We start from the raw sequence: 19,251 nt of genomic DNA, 5'->3' as shown, positions 1-19,251 counted from the left end.
GGCTTGGAGTCCACTTGTTTATAAGGAGAGTTAACAAAAACCATGGTTGGAAAAGTAGCCAAGGGGCAAGTTGCAGTAGTCCCCAAAATGCCAGCTAGGGAGTTGAGGTCTTACTCATCTTTCAGGATGGATTAGAAGGGGCAGAGCAGGTCGAGAGAGAGAGAACCCTTTAGGCCAGGGCAGGCTCGGGTTGCAGAGTGAAGCCCAGTTTGGGACTTTTTGCCCCTCCTGGATCTGTGGCTCTAAGGCTGGCTGCAAACAGGAGTCCTTGCAAGTGACTTAGCTGGGCTCCCTGGCCTCTGTGAACAGAAGGCTCAAGGCCAGTGTAAGCAGTTCTTTATGCAAACCGCTGCCGCGCCAGCTGCCATCACCAGGCATTCGTTCATTCTGCACTTACCAACACCTACAATGGTACCCAAGCTCTTGGCTTTATTGAGTCCTCAAGGCTGCATGTACTTTCTATGCCTTTGAAAGCGCTTGTCCTCACCCCCTTCTCCTTCAGAGGCAAGATAAAGTATCTACTTCATCACCGCCCTCATTCAAGCCTCCCAGCTACCAAGGCTGAGGTTTGAGCAACAGTGTAGAACACCAGCTGGCAGGCTGGACACTAAGCACCGGCAACACACAGGGTGAAGAACAATGTCTTTTTTGCCAGGCACTAGTACTCGAGCTGTTCCCTGGCTGTGTCCCTGGCAGGGAGAGGGAGGCCATGTCCTCGGGGGTGTACAGTATGCCTTTCCCTGCTATGCCTGGCGGGCCTGAGTGGAAAGCACTTTGTCCTGGTGTGACAGTCTGTGAGCGTCCTTAACCAGCAGGGGGGTATGTGTGTGTACGTGTGTGTGCAGGCACGTGCGTGGTGGGACACAGTCGCTGAAGAGGAGGAAGGGGCTCTGGGAAGACGTCTGAGGGCTCTAGCTGGAGCTCTCCAACGTCTCCCAGACACGGTGAAATGAACGCTTGTCAAGGTGAAAGCTCCCTTGGGCAGGGAGCAAGTACAGAGAAACAGCTGTTCATGGGAACCAGTTTGTACATGAAAGAGTATTTATTGAAAACATGGTTACGGACAGGAAGCTCCTGGCCACTCTCAGGCTACAATCTTGGCTCACAACTGGAAGTGTTACCTTTTATTTTTTTTTTGGCCTCCCATTTTATTTTCCCTCAAACGTTCCATCCTAGGATAGGCAGATCTTATATAAATATATATACATGTCTGTATAAGTATGGCCTATAGTAAAGAAAATATATAGTACACTCTTCATTGGGCAGTACCCACCATGCTAGGCTACCAATACTGAATGCCACTGTGTCCACGCGTGTCCAAGGAGACGGGCTGTGCGTGTGGTTTACAAGTGCTGCAGCACCAGGGAAGCCTCACTGGCACAGCTGTGGCCTCCACTGGCCCCAGCCGGCTCCCTGAAATCATGGCCAATGGCAGAAACCACAGCGCTGGGGGAGGGAGGAAGGGAGGCTAACCTCCCGAGGTCTGGAAGGCCAAAGGAAAGCAAACCGAAGGGGCCGCAATTCAGATGAGGTGGGAGCTTTCTCCCCAGGAAGGAAAAGATATGTGGTGGGAGGGGAGTGGAATCTAGTGACCTCACCACAGTCTAGACCCAGGCTTCATCTGGGCTCTTCCTTGAGACTAAGAGGGTGGGACTTGGCCTGCATGTCTCTGACTTGCCAGGATGAGAGACAGAGCTTGTAGGGAGACACGTCCATCTGCCCAGACAACTGCGTGGGCAAGAGGATCCGGTGGCTCCGGAGACCAGAGATGTCAGAGATGAAACTCAGCAGCACGTCGGCCTGGACGAGGCCAGGTGAGCCCTCACGAAGACGGCAAAAGCAAGGGCAAGGCAGCTACCGAGCAAAGGCCAAGGCTTCCACTTAGGTCTGAGACACAGGCCCGGGTCACCCGAAGGCAGCCTCTCCAAGGCTCTCAACACGCCCGGCACGTCTGTCCTCTGGGGCAGCCTTTCCTGGGCCAGCTCTCGCCCGCGTGGGGATCCAGGCAACTGGCGAGCAGGGTCAGGAAGAAAAGGTGAGTGGCCGTTGTTAACTTCGGCTCAAGAAGCAGTTTCTTGGCCTGGAAGGCAAGGGCGTCTGCTGTTTATTCCTCACGGCCCGACCCCAGGCTCCCCGGTGATGGGGACGGCAGAGCACCCTGCCTTCACGACTCAGAGTGGACAGGGACCAAGAGGAAGCTCCGGGTGGCCCGAGGTGGGTCTGAGGAGTGACTGGCATTGGCTGGCCACCACGGTCACTATAGATTCTGTACAAGCAAAAGACAAGGCACCAGACTGTGAGTGTTCCTCCTGGGCCGCAAGTCCCTTGCTGGGTACCGTCGGCTCCGGCTCTGGGCTCAGCCGTAGTGATAGACAAAGTCGTAGCTGCTGGGCTCCTTGGGCACTGGCGGCGGGGCCTCGGGGATCTGGATGTTCTCCAGGTCCAGCAGCCGCAGCTTCATCTCCATGCTCAACAGGGTGTCCAGGTCACTCTTGGTCAGCTCGCTGGACATGTCCTTCCCCAGAAGGGCACTGAGGCCGTCGATCCAGATGCAGTACTGTGGGAAGCAAGTTGCAAAACGTCACTGGTGGCCCCTGGTCAGCGGGAGGTCCTGCCAAAGTCCCTTTGCTGACAGGGCTCACACAGCCTCTTTGGGCCCTATTCAGTACAGGCAGAACTTATCTGGGATAAGAGCAAAGGTAAACTGGGAGGTGATCGTTCACTTGCTCAAAAGACCTTTTGACTTTTATAAGGGATTTACATTTAAACTCCCTAAGATAATATGAAGTGTGATTTTTTTTTTTTTTTTTTTTTTTTGCGGTACGCGGGCCTCTCGCTGTTGTGGCCTCTCCCGTTGCGGAGCACAGGCTCCGGATGTGCAGGCTCAGCGGCCAAGGCTCACGGGCCCAGCCGCTCCGCGGCATGTGGGATCTTCCCGGACCGGGGCACGAACCCGTGTCCCCTGCATCGGCAGGCGGACTCTCAACCACTGCGCCACCAGGGAAGCCCTGAAGTGTGATTTTTAAAAATGCAATTAATAAATACAGCAAAACAGGAACTAAGAACAGGGACACCAACTAGCTTCTCTTTAGAGAAACCTGAAATTGCCCCGGAAATTTGTAATGGTAGGGGGGAGCACATATTAGGTGAAAAAGGCAGGAAACAAAAGGAATCTCTGTAGAATCTCAATTTTGTTTCAAAAAAAGTTAAAAAAAAAAACAACCGTCAATAAATGTTAAAAATAAGTACTAGAAAACCTGAACTAGAGGATCTCATGACAAGAGGGAATAACAGAGAATTCTCAACCCATCCCTCCCTAACTCCTCCTGTTCCATCTTTTTCCTGCCTTTGCTCACCTGTCTCCCACCTGCTAGTTCTTCATTTCTTCCCAATCAAACTCCACTGGCAGCTCAGGCTCTGCCTAAGGGTCTCCTCATCCAGAAGCCCCACCTCCAGTTCCCTCCACTGGCTCTCAGAGCTCACCAGACATGTATGCTCTCAACCACAGCTGCTTTTCAATATCTAGCATCTTCTAGTGCTATAGCTGAAACTGTAGTCCCCGTGTAAAGAGGACTAGATCCACCTGGCTTCAAAGCCCAGGTCAGATCCACTACAACATGTGCCCCAGAGCCCTGGAGAGGGAGGATGTGTCGGGCTCACTCGGGTGGGTGGCCGTGCGGAAACTGAAAAGGGGAGCATTTTCCTAGTTCCAGGCAAGTAAGTCATCCCTAGTTGATCCTGTCTTTCTAACGACAACCTATCACTGCTGCTAAGAGTGACCTGGAGAGCCCAGCTCAGGGGGAAGGACCCCCGGCGTGGCAGACCCTTGGTGTCAGCAGCCTTCGTCACCCTCTGGGGCCCCTGCCTTTAGGGGGATGTTTCTGTCCTGCCCACCCCTCCCCTCCAGCTGCAGGCACAGAGAAGGCCTGGCTGCCCAAGGCAGCGCCACGCTGCTCACCTCATACTTATTAGGTGCGATGAAGTTTAGGGTTTCGTCGGGGTCATACAGGATGGAGAAAGCCAATTCCAGCACCTCCTAAAGGAGAAAGGGTTTCAGTTATTTGGAGCAAGCGAATGGCCTGAGCCCCACACACCAAGAGCTTGGTCAAAGTCCTAGTGACTTGGCACCACCACCAAATATGCTGATTCAGGTGTGATGTCATCAAGGTCCCAGGGCTCATGCACAAATGTGGCTGGAGATGAGGGCACCGGTGATCAACCCTCGCTAACCCACCTAAGTCATGCCTAGGATGTGGTGATACTTTCTAAGATCGGAGAAAAATCACTTCTCAACACTCGGAACCTTTGAATGCCAGAGTCCACGACTGTATACTACCTTACATATATATATATCTGGGTAACTAAACTGAAAGTTGTAACAGTTTAAAAAAACCACCACAACAGAAGCAAATTGTGGCCAAAAATGGGACGACTTGAGCATCAACAACATAACTGTGATGACTGAAACAAATATAACAGGCTTAAACCCATGAGTTCACAATACCACTAAAAAACAAAGCAAAACACATGCACAAAATAGGTCACTGTTGGATGATACCAGGGAACTAAGTCCTTGTTTTAAAAGTAGGTACATAAAAGAAAAGAATCAGGCGTTTATCCTCCCTTCCTATAAACTGTACCACTGGGAAACCACTGTAGATGATGGCAAGTTTCTCTTTAGAGAAGTAGTTCGACTAATAAATGAAAAGGGATGAGCGCACTAGAATATCACTAGTTTGTAAACCCTAATTTACTAATGAAACGAGGCACTGAGCATCCAGAGTCTGCTAACATCACAAAAAAGACGGACAACCAGACGTTATGTGCCTCTTGATAGAACAGAATACCATCTAGGGAGGAGTCTGGCCAAAATGAAAAGGTCAAGCCTGAACTGGATCAAGCCTCTAGATCTCTCTACCAATCTACAGATCTGGGACAGAGGAACGGGCTCAACTACACCACAGGGAGACAATCAGCAGATTTCAGACTCTGGGAAACTACCAAACAAGCAACCTGGTTTCTTCAACTAATAAACTGCAAAGAGAAGGGGGAAAAAAAAGAGCTGCAAAAGATGGAGGGGGAACTTACGAATTAAGAAACTTAAAAGACTTATCACAGTGCAGAGACCCTATTTGGATTCTGATTTAGCAAACAAAGTGGGTATGAGTGTGTGCATGTGTGTATGTGTGCATACGAATACACATAAACACTTATATATTTTTATATAGAGAAATGATGACATTTTTAAGACAATTAGTGGAAAATCAAACATCAATGGAATACCTGATACTAAATAACAACTTTTCATTTCCTTTTAGGTGTGCAAATAGTACTGTGATTATGTTAAGAGAGTCCTTATAATTTAGAGATTCATTCTAAATATTAACAGAAGAAACGATATAATACTTGAGATTTTCTTCAAAGTAATAAGGGAAGAGGGACAGTGGATGGGTAGACTTTGCCCTGGTTGATGAGGCTGGGTGAGGCGTCCATGGGGGTTCTATCTATCTTGGCGTCTGTTCAAATTGTTCTTAACAAAACATTCAGGATGAACTTAACGTGAGACAGCATGGGGGCGAGAGGTCACGCACCTAGAAAGCCACCACCACCGACTACGCTCCACGTATCACTGTGACAGCAGCTCAGGCTCCGGGCTGCCTCTCCACTCACCTTGTTCTGTTTCAGAGCACTTTTCTCTTTCATGTGGGGACAATCTTTCCCAGTGACAATGGCCTTAATGTCTGCAACAGGAACTGATAAATGAGGGGAGTTAGTTTCTGGAAGCTTTATGCTGCAAGTTGGTCCTTGCATCAGTGCCACAAGGGACGGCCCAGCCCCCAGACCCACGGGGCTGTGTGAGCTCAGGGAGGGTTCCCCGCTCCGTGGTCACTTCGCCTGGACTCTGGCCTGCTGCGGCTGTGTCAAGTCTAACTGGGGGTGGGTTCAGGGCTTCTGCACTGTCTGCCTAAGGAAGGGGGCCTCAGACACTCACCTCACTTCCACTTCGTGGCGATAAAGATGACAACGGCCACCAGAGCAAAGGCAGCTAATAATTACTCTTACCCCCTGCCAGCCATTGTTCTAAGTGCTTTACAGATAGGACTCATTCAATCCTCTGATGAGGGAAATGTGGCTATTATTCCCATTTCACAGAAGAATCCAAGGCAGAGGGGAGAATTAACTTGTAATTAATTAGAATTAACAGCAAAGCCAGGATGTGAATCCAGGCAGTCAGGCTTCAGAGCTTCTGCTCTTAACCACCGCCTTTCAATTTAGTCTTGTATCACCCTTTACAATCTGCAAAACCCATACCTGTGATCACACTGAATTCTCCAAACAGCCCCTTGAGGTAGGCCAGGTGGAGCTGACCTCTGACCAACGGGGGAAATGGGTTCAGAGAAATAACTGGCCCAAGGCCAGATTACCAGTTTGAAGCAGCCAGGACTAGAACTCAGGTCTCCTGACAGCAAGTCCAGCTACCATGACGCCCCAACAGAGAAATGAACTTACTTTTCTCCTGCAGGGATTCGAATGTCACCTCCCCTTGAGGGTTGTCGTCCAAGTCACCGTAGTGCAGGACCTTGTGGTTCAGGGCCAAGCGGCAGTACCAGAAACGCTCTGGAACACAAGGGAAGCCAGGCAGGTGAGCAAGGACTGTTCCGGGAGAGGCCTGGGCACACGAGGGTTGTGGTTCAGGGCCAAGCGGCAGTACCAGAAACGCTCTGGAACACAAGGGAAGCCAGGCAGGTGAGCAAGGACAGTTCCGGGAGAGGCCTGGGCACACGAGGGGCAAAAAGACGACTCGTTTCCTGCCTGCTCCCCGCAGGGACTGCCCGGCCAGGTGCCCCACCTAGTGTGGCGGCTCCGGGCAGTAGGGACAGACGGCCCAGCGCCCAGGCCCTCAACTCACCTTGCCTCCGGCGATTCCCAATCTTTCGGAAGCTGCTCCCCTCACAGAGCCGGTTCAGGCGTTGCTGCTTGATCAGCTCAAGGATCTCGGGCTGGATCTTCTCCCTCAGCTCCCTGCGGTGGACATGCACCGGAGTAAGGAGAAGGACCCGGGGACAGCAGGCCTTCTGAAGGGAGGCAGAGCTGGCACACACAAACCCCCACCCTCCCCCATCACGGCACTTACACAATCGGCGGGGACTGGAAGTCATCCTGACTCATCCTCTCGGACTGGCGTAGTCGCAGAATCTCAGAGTAGCTCAGGCTCCGCAGTTTGCTCTTGAACTGATCCAAAGAGTTGGGTTTGGAGGGCAAAGCCCGAGTGATCTGCTCGCGGACTACCTGCATAACCTGAGAGAGAAGAAGGCGGCCGCCTCAGCCCTGGTCTGATAAACGGATACCAGGCTCTGCCCTCCGCGGTCCTGAGCACGGTGGGTACCACAGGCATCCGCTGGGCGAGTAAGAGCACTGATTCTCTACTACTATCTCTTCTTAGTTACGTAGGACAAATGATGGATGGTGACAAATGGATGTTTTTTTTCTTTGGCTGCACCACGGGGCATACAGGATCTTAGTTCCCTGACTAGGGATCGAACCCGTGTCCCCTACGGTGGAAGAGTAGAGTCTTAACCACTGGACCGCCAGGGACGTCCAGACAAATGCTTTATTTCTTATACATTCTGGAGTCAGAGGAGTAGGTTCAGATCTCAACTCTGTGCCTTAATCTTTTCCTTGAGCAAGTCACTCAACATCCTCAGGGCCCCACCTACTCATCCTTAAAGCTAGAGAAAGGAAGACCCATCTTCGATAGAGGTTGCCACAAGCATATGAGACGCTATCTGGATGCACAGTGCCTGGCACACTGTAGTGTGTTCAAAACATGTGTTAGTTCCCTTAAAACAACAGCAGCTAAGTAAAAAGCAGGACACCATCTGCTCCCCACCAATGAAGGAAAAATCTATAGCAAATAAAAAGACCAGAGGGGCTTCTCTGGTGGCGCAGTGGATAAGACTCTGTGCTCCCAATGCAGGGGGCCCAGGTTCCATCCCTGGTCAGGGAGCTAGATCCCACATGCATGCTGCAACCAAGAGTTCTCATGCCACAACTAAGGAGCCTGCCTGCCGCAACTAAGGAGCCCTCCTGCTGCAACTAAGACCCGGCACAATCAAATTAAAAAAAAAAAAAAAAAAGACTAGAGGGACACATAAAAATGGTCATTGTTGCTGGATAGGGGAATTATAGATAACTTTTTCTTCTTTATATTTCACAAAGTTTTTTTTTTTGTTGTTGTTGTTGTTTTTTTGCGGTACGCGGGCCTCTCACTGTTGTGGCCTCTCCCGTTGCGGGGCACAGGCTCCGGACGCGCAGGCTCAGCGGTCATGGCTCACGGGCCCAGCCGCTCCGCGGCACGTGCGATCTCCCCGGACCGGGGCACGAACCCGTGTCCCCTGCATCGGCAGGCAGACTCTCAACCACTGCGCCACCAGGGAAGCCCTATATTTCACAAAGTTTTTACAATGAGATGAGCAGCTTCAAAAGAGCCAACTCCTAGATAATCAGCTTTTGACGGCCTAGCAGTGCTGTCAGAGAGTGGACTCAGAAAGCATCCAGAAATGGCTACTGGTAAGTACCCCTGACACGCACTTCACTGCGGATCCACCCCGATGTCTCCATAACATCTGCAGTTCACGAAACTGCCACAGTGCCTGCACAGAGTAAGTGCTCAGTGACCCACAGCTATCACTGTTATGTTTATCCTCCTGCCCCCGAAGGAAGGTGGGAGGGGCCAGTACTGGTCCACTGGGCAAATGAGGGGCCCAGCAGGGAGACACCTGCTCAGGGTTACAGAGGGGACTGATGCCTCCGTCTTATGACTCAGCGCTGCAGACCACACTGTCCTCCAGCTCAGGTATTCCCCAGGCTTTGGCCAGCTGTCACAGACTGTCCTGGGATGGTCTCAGCCCACAGGCCTCAGAGCTCTGTGACACCGACCTTGTTGAAGTCCTCGGCTGTTGCCCTCATCTCCTTCCAGGTCTTGTTCAGCAGCTGGATGCAGATTCCAAAGAGCTCTTCGAACGCTCGGTCGTGGGTGAAGAACATCGGGTGGTAGTCGTTGCGCCCTTCGTTGGCTGTGGAAGAAGAGAAACGGAAAGGGTGAAGCTGGGCGCCCATTTCCAGAAACCTGGGATCCTCCACACCAAAGTCTGGAGGAGCAAAACCAGCCTGAGAGCCAAGAGGGGTAGTGGATGGGGGCGTAGCTACTGAACATGCTAAAACACCAGCTCAAACAAGCCACAGCCATGACTCCCATAAACAACTGTAGACGGATTACAGCTCTCTTGGTAATTTTAAACAAAGTACAATAAGGCTGTCCAGTCCCATGGACACCTAACTCTATACCCTAGAGTCTCACCAGGCTCCTGAGTACAAGGAATGGCTGAAGGAAGCGGGGAGCCACACAGACTTACGCAGTTCCCCAACCTGTAGGATCTCACAGAGCATTTTGGTGAGCTCAATGGCACTGCGGCCAAAGGGGCATTCGTGTTTGTCTTCTCGGCTGCTGTTCTCCAAGACAATCTGTTGGGGGAAGAGGAAAGGGAGGGTGAGGGAGGGAGGGAGGGAGGCAAGCGGTGTGGCATCAACACAGAGAAAGCTGTTCCCCAGCCTTTACCCTGATGTAGGTGTCCTGATGGACTTTCGCCAAGTACAGCATGTTGTCCAAGGCCAGCATTCCGGGAGGAGTCTGGGTAAAGTCCATTGCTGGGTTGATATGGTTCTGTAGAAGTAAACACACCTGATTTGAGACTCGGTAGGCCCTCCGTTCGAGCTCACCTGAGGGGGACCCCAATCACCCCTCTACCATATGCCTCCCGCACGTCACACCTGCCTTCTGTGGTAGCTCTTGTCACGTGCCCATCTCTATGATGAGGCCGTGAGCTCATGGCCACTGGACTGTGGCTGACTCATCTTACATCCCCCGTGCCTAAATACTGCTGGGTGCTGAGTAGATGCCCAATAAGTATTTAACTGAATTAGCTCCACTCTCAAGCTGTAGCCTATCACAAAATATCCACTCCAGATTTTCAAAGAACCTAGCTGCTTTGATGAGAGATCCCCTTCTCCACTCATTTGGCCGACCTCCTGGGCCCTCCTACAGATGGGTTTGTTTCAAGGGGCCAAATGTGGCACATAAACTTGTGAACCTGCCACGGCCAAAGCAAACCAAGTGTCAAGGCCCCTCCAGCTTCTTAGTGTCTTCTGTTCTGGGGCCACCATCATGTTATGAGAGAGGGCTGTCAGGGTTCTGTCTGGGTGGCCCTCTGACTCCCTGTCAGGGGAGAAGGTCTACCAGTGTCCATGCTCTGGGAAACTCACAGTAAATCCCAGCATCTTGTAGTCCTTGGTATACATGGCTTTGCGTTTTTCAGTCCCGCTCCCGGGGACGCTGCTAGGGTCAGACTCTGCATCAAATGCAATCCTCCTCAGTTCAAATATAATGTCTCTTTGAGCCTGGGAGGTGAAATAGACAGTCAGCAGGTGAATCAGCTAATCAAGGGAAACAAGGAAAAGAAAGAGTGGGTAGAGCTTTTCCTGGCAAAACTCTGGCCCCGATCGATCTTTGAGGAGGCATCACCTGTAGCATCGCAGGACAGAGGTGGGCTTGGCCCAGTCACCCAGCAGAAAGGGATCATGGTGAGGCACAAAGCTGGCACAGCTAAGCACAGTTCCTGGCACACAGCAGGTGCTCAATACACAGGGCGGAATGCACCACATCAAACAGCACACGACGCCAGCCAGGAAAGCTCTGTCCCACTTAGAACCTACCTGGTCATTGGGGTCCATCTTGGTCATCATCCTTTCTTCCAGAAGGTTAAAGGTCAGGACTTGCAGGACATACAGCTGATGGGCCATCTCGGTTTTGATTGGGCGGTTCCCTCGGATCACATGCTGGAAAGAGCAAAGGCAGGGAGCAGAGGGTTGAACTGATTTTTACTGAAGAGTCACATCCATGCTGGTGAAAAGACAGTGTGCTGGGCAGGGGATAGGGTTTCCTCCCCCACACAGGGACTTCAAGTTCCAGAAGGGGATGGAACATGAATGGGTCTGATTCAGGCAGAGATGATTCACTGCAGGCCTCAAGGGCACCATCTTTTCTTGTGCACGCCCCTGGCCGGGGAAGTAACATTACGATGCGGGAGATCAGCGGCTGGACCTCATTCCAATCGATCCAGACAACAGAGTGTGCGTGAAGAGTCCCTTGTAGAACTGGACAGTACAAGTCTTTTGTTTTCCCTTAGAAAAATAAAATGTTTTGGATGGCCTCACCAGGTAAGAGAGGTTCCGAAAAGATCATTTTCTTTCAATCATCTCGAGACACCTACACAAACAGGGGCATCTAATGCTCCCTGTCCAGGCCCCTCCTCTCCTACTGGAGTCCCTCTCCTTCCCTCTGCTCATTCTGGGTATGTCCCCGTCCCCACGTCCCCACACCACATCCCCCTCCCCTCCTCTCACTCTAGCCTCCCCACCCACTCAGCTCACCACCTCCTCCTCCGATGGCCACCAACCTTAGGTCCTTCTCCACCTCTCATGTTCCATCTCTGTCTTGTTCTACACGCCACATCCCCCCTCTGTCCTCCGGGCTGACCAGCGCTGGTTCCCGTCCTGCCTCTTGGTGTCCTGTTCCCTCGCCCGCAGTAGCCTCCTGCTCTTTCCTGCCTGCTCCCTTGCATTCCTTGCTCCCTGTCTCACTCACCATCTAGGAATCCCCTGTCTCACTCACCATCTAGGAATCCTGTCGTTCTTGGTCTCTTCTTGCCCAAAGGAGACTCTTGCCCAGTTTCCCACACGTACCGCCCTCTGTGCCCTTCGTGTTCTCTTACTCGGTCTAGCTCGTCTCTAGAGCTGTGTTGTCCAGTATGGTAGCCACTAGCCATGTGTGGCCACGTGCATCTAAGTCAGTTAAAATTGATTCAAGTTAAAAGTTCAGGTCCTCAGTCGCACTAGCCACATTTTAAGCTCAGGAGGCACAAGTGGCTAGTGGCTACATCCAATGATAGCGTAGAAGTGGAACGTATCAGAAAGTTCTGCTGTACTCTAAAATACTTAGCTTTCTAACTCTAGATCAGCTCTCTCTAGAGCTTGCTCTGGGTCGGGATCAATCTCTTTAGATTTGTGCAGTCCAGTCTGGTAGCCACTAGCCACCTGTGGCTGGTGAACACTTGAAGTGTGGCCAGAGTCCAAATTGAGATGTGCTGTAAATGTAAAATGCACACTGGATATCAGAGCCTTAGTATGGAAACAGAAAATGTAAAATATCTCATTAACAATTTTCCTACTGATTCACATGTTGATATCATAGTATTTTAGATATACCAGGTTAAATGAATTATATTATTGAAATTCATTTCCCCTATTCCTTTTTTAGTTAGTGCTGCTACTAGAACACTTCAATGAAACAAGTGGCTCGCATCATATTTCCACCGGACGGCGCTGCTCTAGACTTCCTCTCCCCACCGGTGCAACTCCCGAGAGCTCTTCCTTTCTCCGTCTCTTTCTTTCCCTAGATCTGCAAGGCCCAATACGGTAGCCACAAGCCACACGTGGGCATTTAAATTTAAACTGAAACTTTAAAGAACTACAAATTCAGTTCCCCAGCCACACTAGACACATTTCAAGTGTTCAACAGCCATACGTGGCTTGGGCCACCCTTTCTGCACACACCTCCACAACTAGAGCAAGTTCTGGGGGCCAGCGCTGCTCCTGCCCGCCCCCTAGCGGGCGCGCCCTGCCCTCACCTCCTCCCTGAGCCCTCTCCAGCTCCCTCTCCTCGGGCGTGACATCTCTCATTAGCCTCCGCCCCGCCCCCGAGCTTCCTTCTCAAGGTCTGCTGTGCTCCTCCTCCGCCTCCACCCAGTCTCTTTCAGCCCAGGGTCTTCTCTCCGCTCTGGCTGCTTCTGCCCCCGCACCTCACTCTGAGCCTCTTCCTTTCTCTGCGTCCCTCCCTCTGCCTGATTTCTCCCTGCCCGTCTATCCCTATTCCTCTCTCCTCACCTCTCTCCATAATTCATAAAGCCACTCTGGAGAGAGGTTAAAGTTAATGTGATACTGGTTTTCATTCACTTTAATCCCCGTTTCTCAATCTCAGAGATGTCAGAGCGGGAGGGCAATTCCTCGAGTCATCAGTGGCTTAAAGAAGAACAGTGCCAGTCTGATGAAGTCTTATTTGACTGTCAAGTACCTCGAGGCCTCGGCTCCCCGGCTCAACTCCGTTCAATCCCGGGACTTAAGTGAGCATGCGTTAACCTTCTCCTAGCAGACAGGTTCAGTCTGAGTCCTGACACCGAACTGTCTTCTATAGTGGATGGAATCTTTGCTTGTTCACTGGGTTTGTCCAGAAATGAGCTGAACTTCTAATCCCGTTCAGGTAAATACTAAGCCTCGAAATTCATTAAAGTTCTCTGAGAAGGGCACCCACTCCCACACATGGAGAGGATGGCACCCGACACAACCGCTCGGACAAGGAGACAAGAATGTGGGGACCTGTGTGGCAGGCAGAGGGCGGAAGCGTCTGGCCAGGTCCTTTCTGCCGGGCTGGCAGCGGGGCTGTGTGACCAGGGAGATGGCCCGCAGGCAGGAGCTCGTTCTGCGAGGTGAAGTCCGGTGGGCTCTGCCTGTTTAGAGCAGCTGACCGCTCCACCTCACAGGTGCCCACGGTTACTTCTTGAATTCTATCACCTCTGTATCTTGTTTACGGTGAAGGAACTGCCCATGTGAGCAGAGCGTTCACCAAGTGCCAGGCCCCCTGCTAAGCCCTGTGTATATATATCAGCTCATTTGGTCCTCACATCCAGATGAGCAAACTGAAGCCCACAGGAGTTAAGTGAACTGCTCAAGATCAAAGACTGGTTAAAGGGAGAGCGGGGGCTGCCGACTCCAAAGTTCATGTTCACAATTATGAAGCCTTTCACACTTGACTCTCGATTTCTCATTTTGTTCCCCACACCGTGGTCTCCCAGTTGCACCTGGTTTTGAACAACTGGTAAGATGGCCTCCTTTTTTTTTTTTTCTTTTTTTTTTTTTGCGGTGCGTGGGCCTCTCACTGCTGTGGCCTCTCCCGCTGCAGAGCACAGGCTCCGGACGCGCAGGCTCAGCGGCCACGGCTCACGGGCCTAGCCGCTCCACGGCATATGGGATCTTCCCGGACCGGGGCACGAACCCGTGTCCCCTGCATCGGCAGGCGGATTCTCAACCACTGCGCCACCAGGGAAGCCCAAGATGGCCTCCTTTTAACCCAGCTCCTTGACTCTCCTTCCAGGCCCTCACCTCCCACCTCAGCTCTCTCCCCGCCCACATCCCCACTGCAGAACAGGGACTGAGACCTCCCTCCAGATGCCTCCCCCCCACCCCAACTCCCGCTCTACCCTCCTCCCTCACACATCCCTCAGGAAACACGGATCTTGGAGTGTGATCTTTCTAAAACGCCAGCCTGGTTATTTCACGATCCTGATTAAAGCCTCTCAATTGCTTTTGGGAGAAAGACCAAGGCCCTACTTGATCTGGTCTTTGCTACCTCTCCAGCCTGTCACAAATTCTCACTCCAAGCTCTACAGGACCACACACTCCTCCTAGGTGGCCCCCCTTCCCCATGCAGGAATTCCTTTTCTGACTGGTCAGCTGGTTTATCCTCAGCCTTCCCTGAAGACCCGCCTCTAAGGCCTCCCGACACCTCTCCTTCGCGCAGGACTGACAGCTCCTCCTCTGCAATCTCCCAGGCCGGGCATCCCCCCCAGTGCCCCGCACAACTCAGGGTTATGACTGGTGTTAGTTGAGTGAATTCCTCTTCTGTGCCTATTTTAACACATTCCCTCTGGATAAAAGTTTGTAGAGTTGTGAGGCAACAAACAGTATAGCTGGCTAAGTACCCTCCTTAGAGGCTCTGCAATTCCTGGTGGGACAGCCTCCTAGAGACAACCCTGCTTACAGTGGATCAGAAACCATAAGCTTTCCAGCTTAGGAAGTGTTTAGTACCTATCGGTAAGGTCCCTCTGAGTGCCCATCCCACTCCATAGTGATTTCAATAATAATAAAACAACTATAATAATGATAGTTGTAGTTAATAGTAACAAAACAATAACAGTAACAAAATATAGCTTGCCTGGGAACTTACATTGAGGATTATGGACCGAAGGTGCTTCTGTGCGAATGCGTTGGCCATATCCTATAGAGAAGAAGAAGCGAACATAAGGTAAGGTGGCAGGCATGCAGCTGTGACAACTATCAAGAGGAAGGGGATGTCATAGCTCTGGGGCTTTTTTCCCTTAATTTTTTTTCCTTTCAAATGAAAAAAAATTCACAGACCTTCAAATCCGTATTTTATACTCTGAAAAATTCCCACACATTTTCTTTCGTGAGTACACATTAATGCAAACAGGGTTTCCTTTCCCAATGGTACAATCAACCGTGTCATCTTCAAAGAGGGACAAAGACTGCTTCAGGACGAGACACTTGTGTTACAAGGATGCCAGGAGATGGACAACAAGCACAGGGCACAGAGCAGCATGATGGTTCCCAGGCCACAGGTACCGTCCCAGGCCGGAACCACTGCCAAGGCTGGAAACGGACTCTAATGAAACACTGACTCCAGACCGAGCGAGAGGGCTCGGGGCCCCGCATCCTCCTCCACGGCCCCCCCAGCGCCATGCCAGCGGACAGAGCCGGGGTGGGATGCTCTGAAACACTAGGTGGTCTATGATTCACTTCTCATCAGTTCAGAGAACAAGGTGTTGGGTGCTTTGGAGTGATTTTTCACAACAGGGTCACCTTTTTTTTTTATTTGGTTCAGATTTTGGCAGTAACACTTTATTTATTTAGCTCACTCAGGAAATAAAGTATCCTACGTTAAGTGAATCTTCCAGGGAATGAAGCTTTAAGGGTCCTCTCAGAACTGTTATTTTGACCATTCTTATGCTAATCTTCTAAAAATATATACACTTCTGTATTTCTGTGGAGACTACAATGATTATAATAATTTAATCACTGCCAAGGACTTGGCTTCGTCAGGAAAAACAAAAACAAAAAACACATCAGTTATTATTCTGTGTTGTGACACTGTAATACCCTATGGGGCTTCTGAAATGTGAAGCTATTTTCCCCTAAACAAAATGGTCCCAGATTACTATGCTTTTAATTTTTCTGACAGCTTTTCATAATTCTTCTCTCTCTTCCTTCCAATGTCAGCCACCACTTCTTACAATGTTAATTAGTATGACTTCACTTTCCAAACTGTTGCCTTAATTTAATTTCATAGATAATTCTAAATCAATGGGCCTGAGGGAGCTGTCACACCTCTCCTATGGGGCAATATCCGTGAGTGCTGTCATTCTTCTCAGAGCTGGAAGGCCTTTCTCTCTCGCTTCTAGATTTCTAGCCATATTCCAAATGGCTGACGCTGCCAGGAATATTAAGTTTTACTTTGCGTCTCCTGAGCACACACTGACTGGCAGAGGAGGAAGGTGGACTAGAAATTTCTCTGGTAGCTATGGGAGGCCGACTCACGATTAAATCTTGCTGTCCACACCTCACAAAGTGGGTAACTGACAGTGGTCTGCTGCTGGAATATAAAGGCCTTCAACCAAAGGCTTCTCTGTGGTGCCGGTGGAAGCACTCATCCTTTTTCATATCCTCATACAGCTGACCTCTTTAAGCTCCCTCTAACCAAGAAACGAGTATCCAAATTCCCTTCTGTCAACTCTCTAAAGCTTTTCCAATTCCTAGGATCCAGAAAGCGTCCAAAAGGGCATGGATTTACCTTTACTCCTGGCTACAGCAAGCTGGAATGTGATGCATCTGGCATCATCTAGATGAAAGTCACAGGCTATTTCTGAATCTGATCTTCCTGGCTGAACCACAGCCCCACGTGAAGGCAGGTTACAAAGGACAGACTGGGCCACATTCCCCAGGGCAGGCATCCCCTTAATCCTTTATGTGACTCTGATCTGTGGTACTTCCCTAAGTGTCCTGACAAATGAGATTTACAGCACACAACCTTTTCCTGTGTCTTGGAGCTCCCTGAACAACTAGATCAGATCATGAGATTCTCACCCAGCTTCTACCTCCCCAACTGGAAAAGAGCGGGGCCCTTTCCATATGGCAGTGCTACTTACAGTGACAGGGAGGTCTAGAGGATTAAGATGCTTGTCCTGCCGGCAGAAAGCAAAAAGCACAGAGAGAAGCAGATGGAAGAATGAGCTTTCCGCTTACATTCAAAACAGGACTGGGGAGGAAGAGATGAACAGAGCAAGCCATCCAAGAAAGACAAGGACAGACAGAACCACAGATGCTCCTGGTCCTCCCACCAGAATCTTCCAAGAACTTGGTACATAATCCCACAGGAATTACAACTTACTGAGCCCACGGTATTGACCGAGAATTACAAAGTCTTCCTTTTGTACATCACTTGGGCTTTGACCAGAGAAATCTACAACAGTCGTGTTGGAAGGGCTCATAGCGATCTTTAATCTGGCCCTTGCGTGTTACAGAAAGGGAAACGGAGACCCAGAGGGGTTAGAGCACTTGCCCTGCAGTGGCAGGAAAAGTACTCAGCCTCGGGGCCCTGGCCTCTTAGGTCAGCCCTTGCTCCACTGCCCAGCTCATCCCTGGTTTCACTTGTAAAATAGGGGTCTGGCTTTTTCTCATGACATCCTTATGAAGTGAATGGGGCAGCTGTTGTTGCTCCCACGTTATAGGTGAGGAAACTGGGGTTTAGAGAAGCAGTGATTTGCATCATGTCACACAGCTAATTGATAGGGAAGAAAAAAGTTTAGAACCTGGATCAGAGGATCTTTATACATGAAACTTCAAGCTAAGTCCCTCTACTCTTGCTTCCTTAAGCAAGGATTGCATTTGTTTCTGTCTCCTGGGACCTGGCAGGGAGGCCCAGGGGGTCTCCTCTCCCTGCTCCTTGATCCTCTAACCCAGGGGTAGTCGCAGTAAGGCCAAATGAGGCCTGTTGCCTGTTTGTGTCTAGAAGGTCTTATGCAAAGACAGCCACACCCACCTGCCTGCCTACTGCTTGAGGCTGCTTTGGCTACAGCGGCAAGGTTGAATAGTTGCCACGTAGACCACAAGGGCCACCAGGCAAAAAATATTTACTCGTCCTTGAGGGGAAAAAGTTTGCAGGCCCCTGCCCTGACCTAGGAGCCAGCTGATTTCCCTCCTAGTTCTTCCCCGGGTCTTCCTTAGCAAAGCCACTCAGATGGGCTCTGGCTGCAGAGGGACAGGAGGAAGGACTCTTGGGAAAATGACTGGGTGGATAAGTCTTCTCTTGGGAGAGCCCAGACGAAAAGCTTGAAAAGGCCATCACAGACCTGTCGCTTGTCCTCAGGAGCCTTCAGAAAAAGTGCGTTAATCAGTGCAATGGCGTAGGTCTGAATCTCCTGGTTGGAGCTGTGTCGACGGAGAAAGAAGGCAGAGAGAGGTTAGAAGACTGACCAGCAAGACGATCCTTAGAGATGGTTTAAAACAATCACTCGCAGACTGTAATCAAATAATAATCAGAGGCTTAGCCTCAAAAGCTTAAAAGCGGGCAGACTCCCTGACCCAGCAATTCCACTAACAGGAATTTATCCAAAGATAGTCATCAGAGAGTTGTGTGTGAGTTATTGGCAGGGTGTTTCATCCAAGTACTATTAAAAAAAGAAAGAACAGTAAATAATGCAAATGTCCACAGTAGCGACGCTGTTCATATATATTCAAATCCTAAGCAGTCATTAAAAATGCTGTTTTAGCATAAAGGTTCTTCGCCTGGGGTTAGGGATGGGCTTAGAGTGTCTGGGAACCCTAGAAATGGTGCAGCCATTATTCCTTGTAGCTGGTTGACTATGTGATATTTTTTTCCAGGGAGGTGAGAGTCCATAACTGTTACTGGATTTTCAAAGGCATATGGGGTGAAAAAAAATATATATATATATATATATATTTTTTTTAAATGTTTGGCCAGGCCTCACTGCTTGAGGGATCTTAATTCCCCAACCAGGGATCGAACCCGCACCCTCGGCAATGGAAGCATGGAGTCCAAACCACTAGACAGGCACGGAATTCCTGCATAAAAAGATTTAGAACTACACTTTCAGAAGGTTCTTTGACATGGGAAATGTTCAATATCTATTAGTCCATAAAAAAAGTCAAGGCACGCATAGCATGTACAGTAAGATTCCAACTTTCTTAAAAATATGCATAGAAAAAAAACCCAGTGGCACAGTCAATTTACTGTTAACAGTGGTTATGTCTGGAAAGGGGATA

General features: G+C 50.3%; 1 protein-coding gene across 3 annotated transcripts in view; it reads right to left on the bottom strand.

Moving 5' to 3' along the window:
• Window positions 1-1,023: 1,023 nt before the first annotated feature.
• Window positions 1,024-19,251, bottom strand: part of ELMO2 (engulfment and cell motility 2) — a 39,120-nt gene continuing 20,892 nt past the window's right edge. For all 3 annotated transcript variants that reach the window (XM_024128430.2, XM_024128431.3, XM_055090227.1), the window contains 13 exons: window positions 18,318-18,396; window positions 15,119-15,169; window positions 10,774-10,896; window positions 10,324-10,458; window positions 9,620-9,724; window positions 9,417-9,525; window positions 8,941-9,077; window positions 7,136-7,299; window positions 6,911-7,023; window positions 6,511-6,618; window positions 5,671-5,753; window positions 3,959-4,036; window positions 1,024-2,557 (listed from right to left, as the gene is read on the bottom strand). In XM_024128430.2, coding sequence (XP_023984198.1) covers window positions 2,357-2,557; window positions 3,959-4,036; window positions 5,671-5,753; window positions 6,511-6,618; window positions 6,911-7,023; window positions 7,136-7,299; window positions 8,941-9,077; window positions 9,417-9,525; window positions 9,620-9,724; window positions 10,324-10,458; window positions 10,774-10,896; window positions 15,119-15,169; window positions 18,318-18,396 — 1,486 coding nt within the window. In that variant the 3' untranslated portion in view covers window positions 1,024-2,356. The remainder of the gene's footprint in view (window positions 2,558-3,958; window positions 4,037-5,670; window positions 5,754-6,510; window positions 6,619-6,910; window positions 7,024-7,135; window positions 7,300-8,940; window positions 9,078-9,416; window positions 9,526-9,619; window positions 9,725-10,323; window positions 10,459-10,773; window positions 10,897-15,118; window positions 15,170-18,317; window positions 18,397-19,251) is intronic.

This window comes from Physeter macrocephalus, chromosome 14 (assembly GCF_002837175.3).
Source record: "Physeter macrocephalus isolate SW-GA chromosome 14, ASM283717v5, whole genome shotgun sequence".
Classification (NCBI taxonomy): Eukaryota; Metazoa; Chordata; class Mammalia; order Artiodactyla; family Physeteridae; genus Physeter; species Physeter macrocephalus.
Note: the sequence above shows the minus strand (reverse complement) of the source record. Positions and strands in the feature narration are given on the sequence as shown.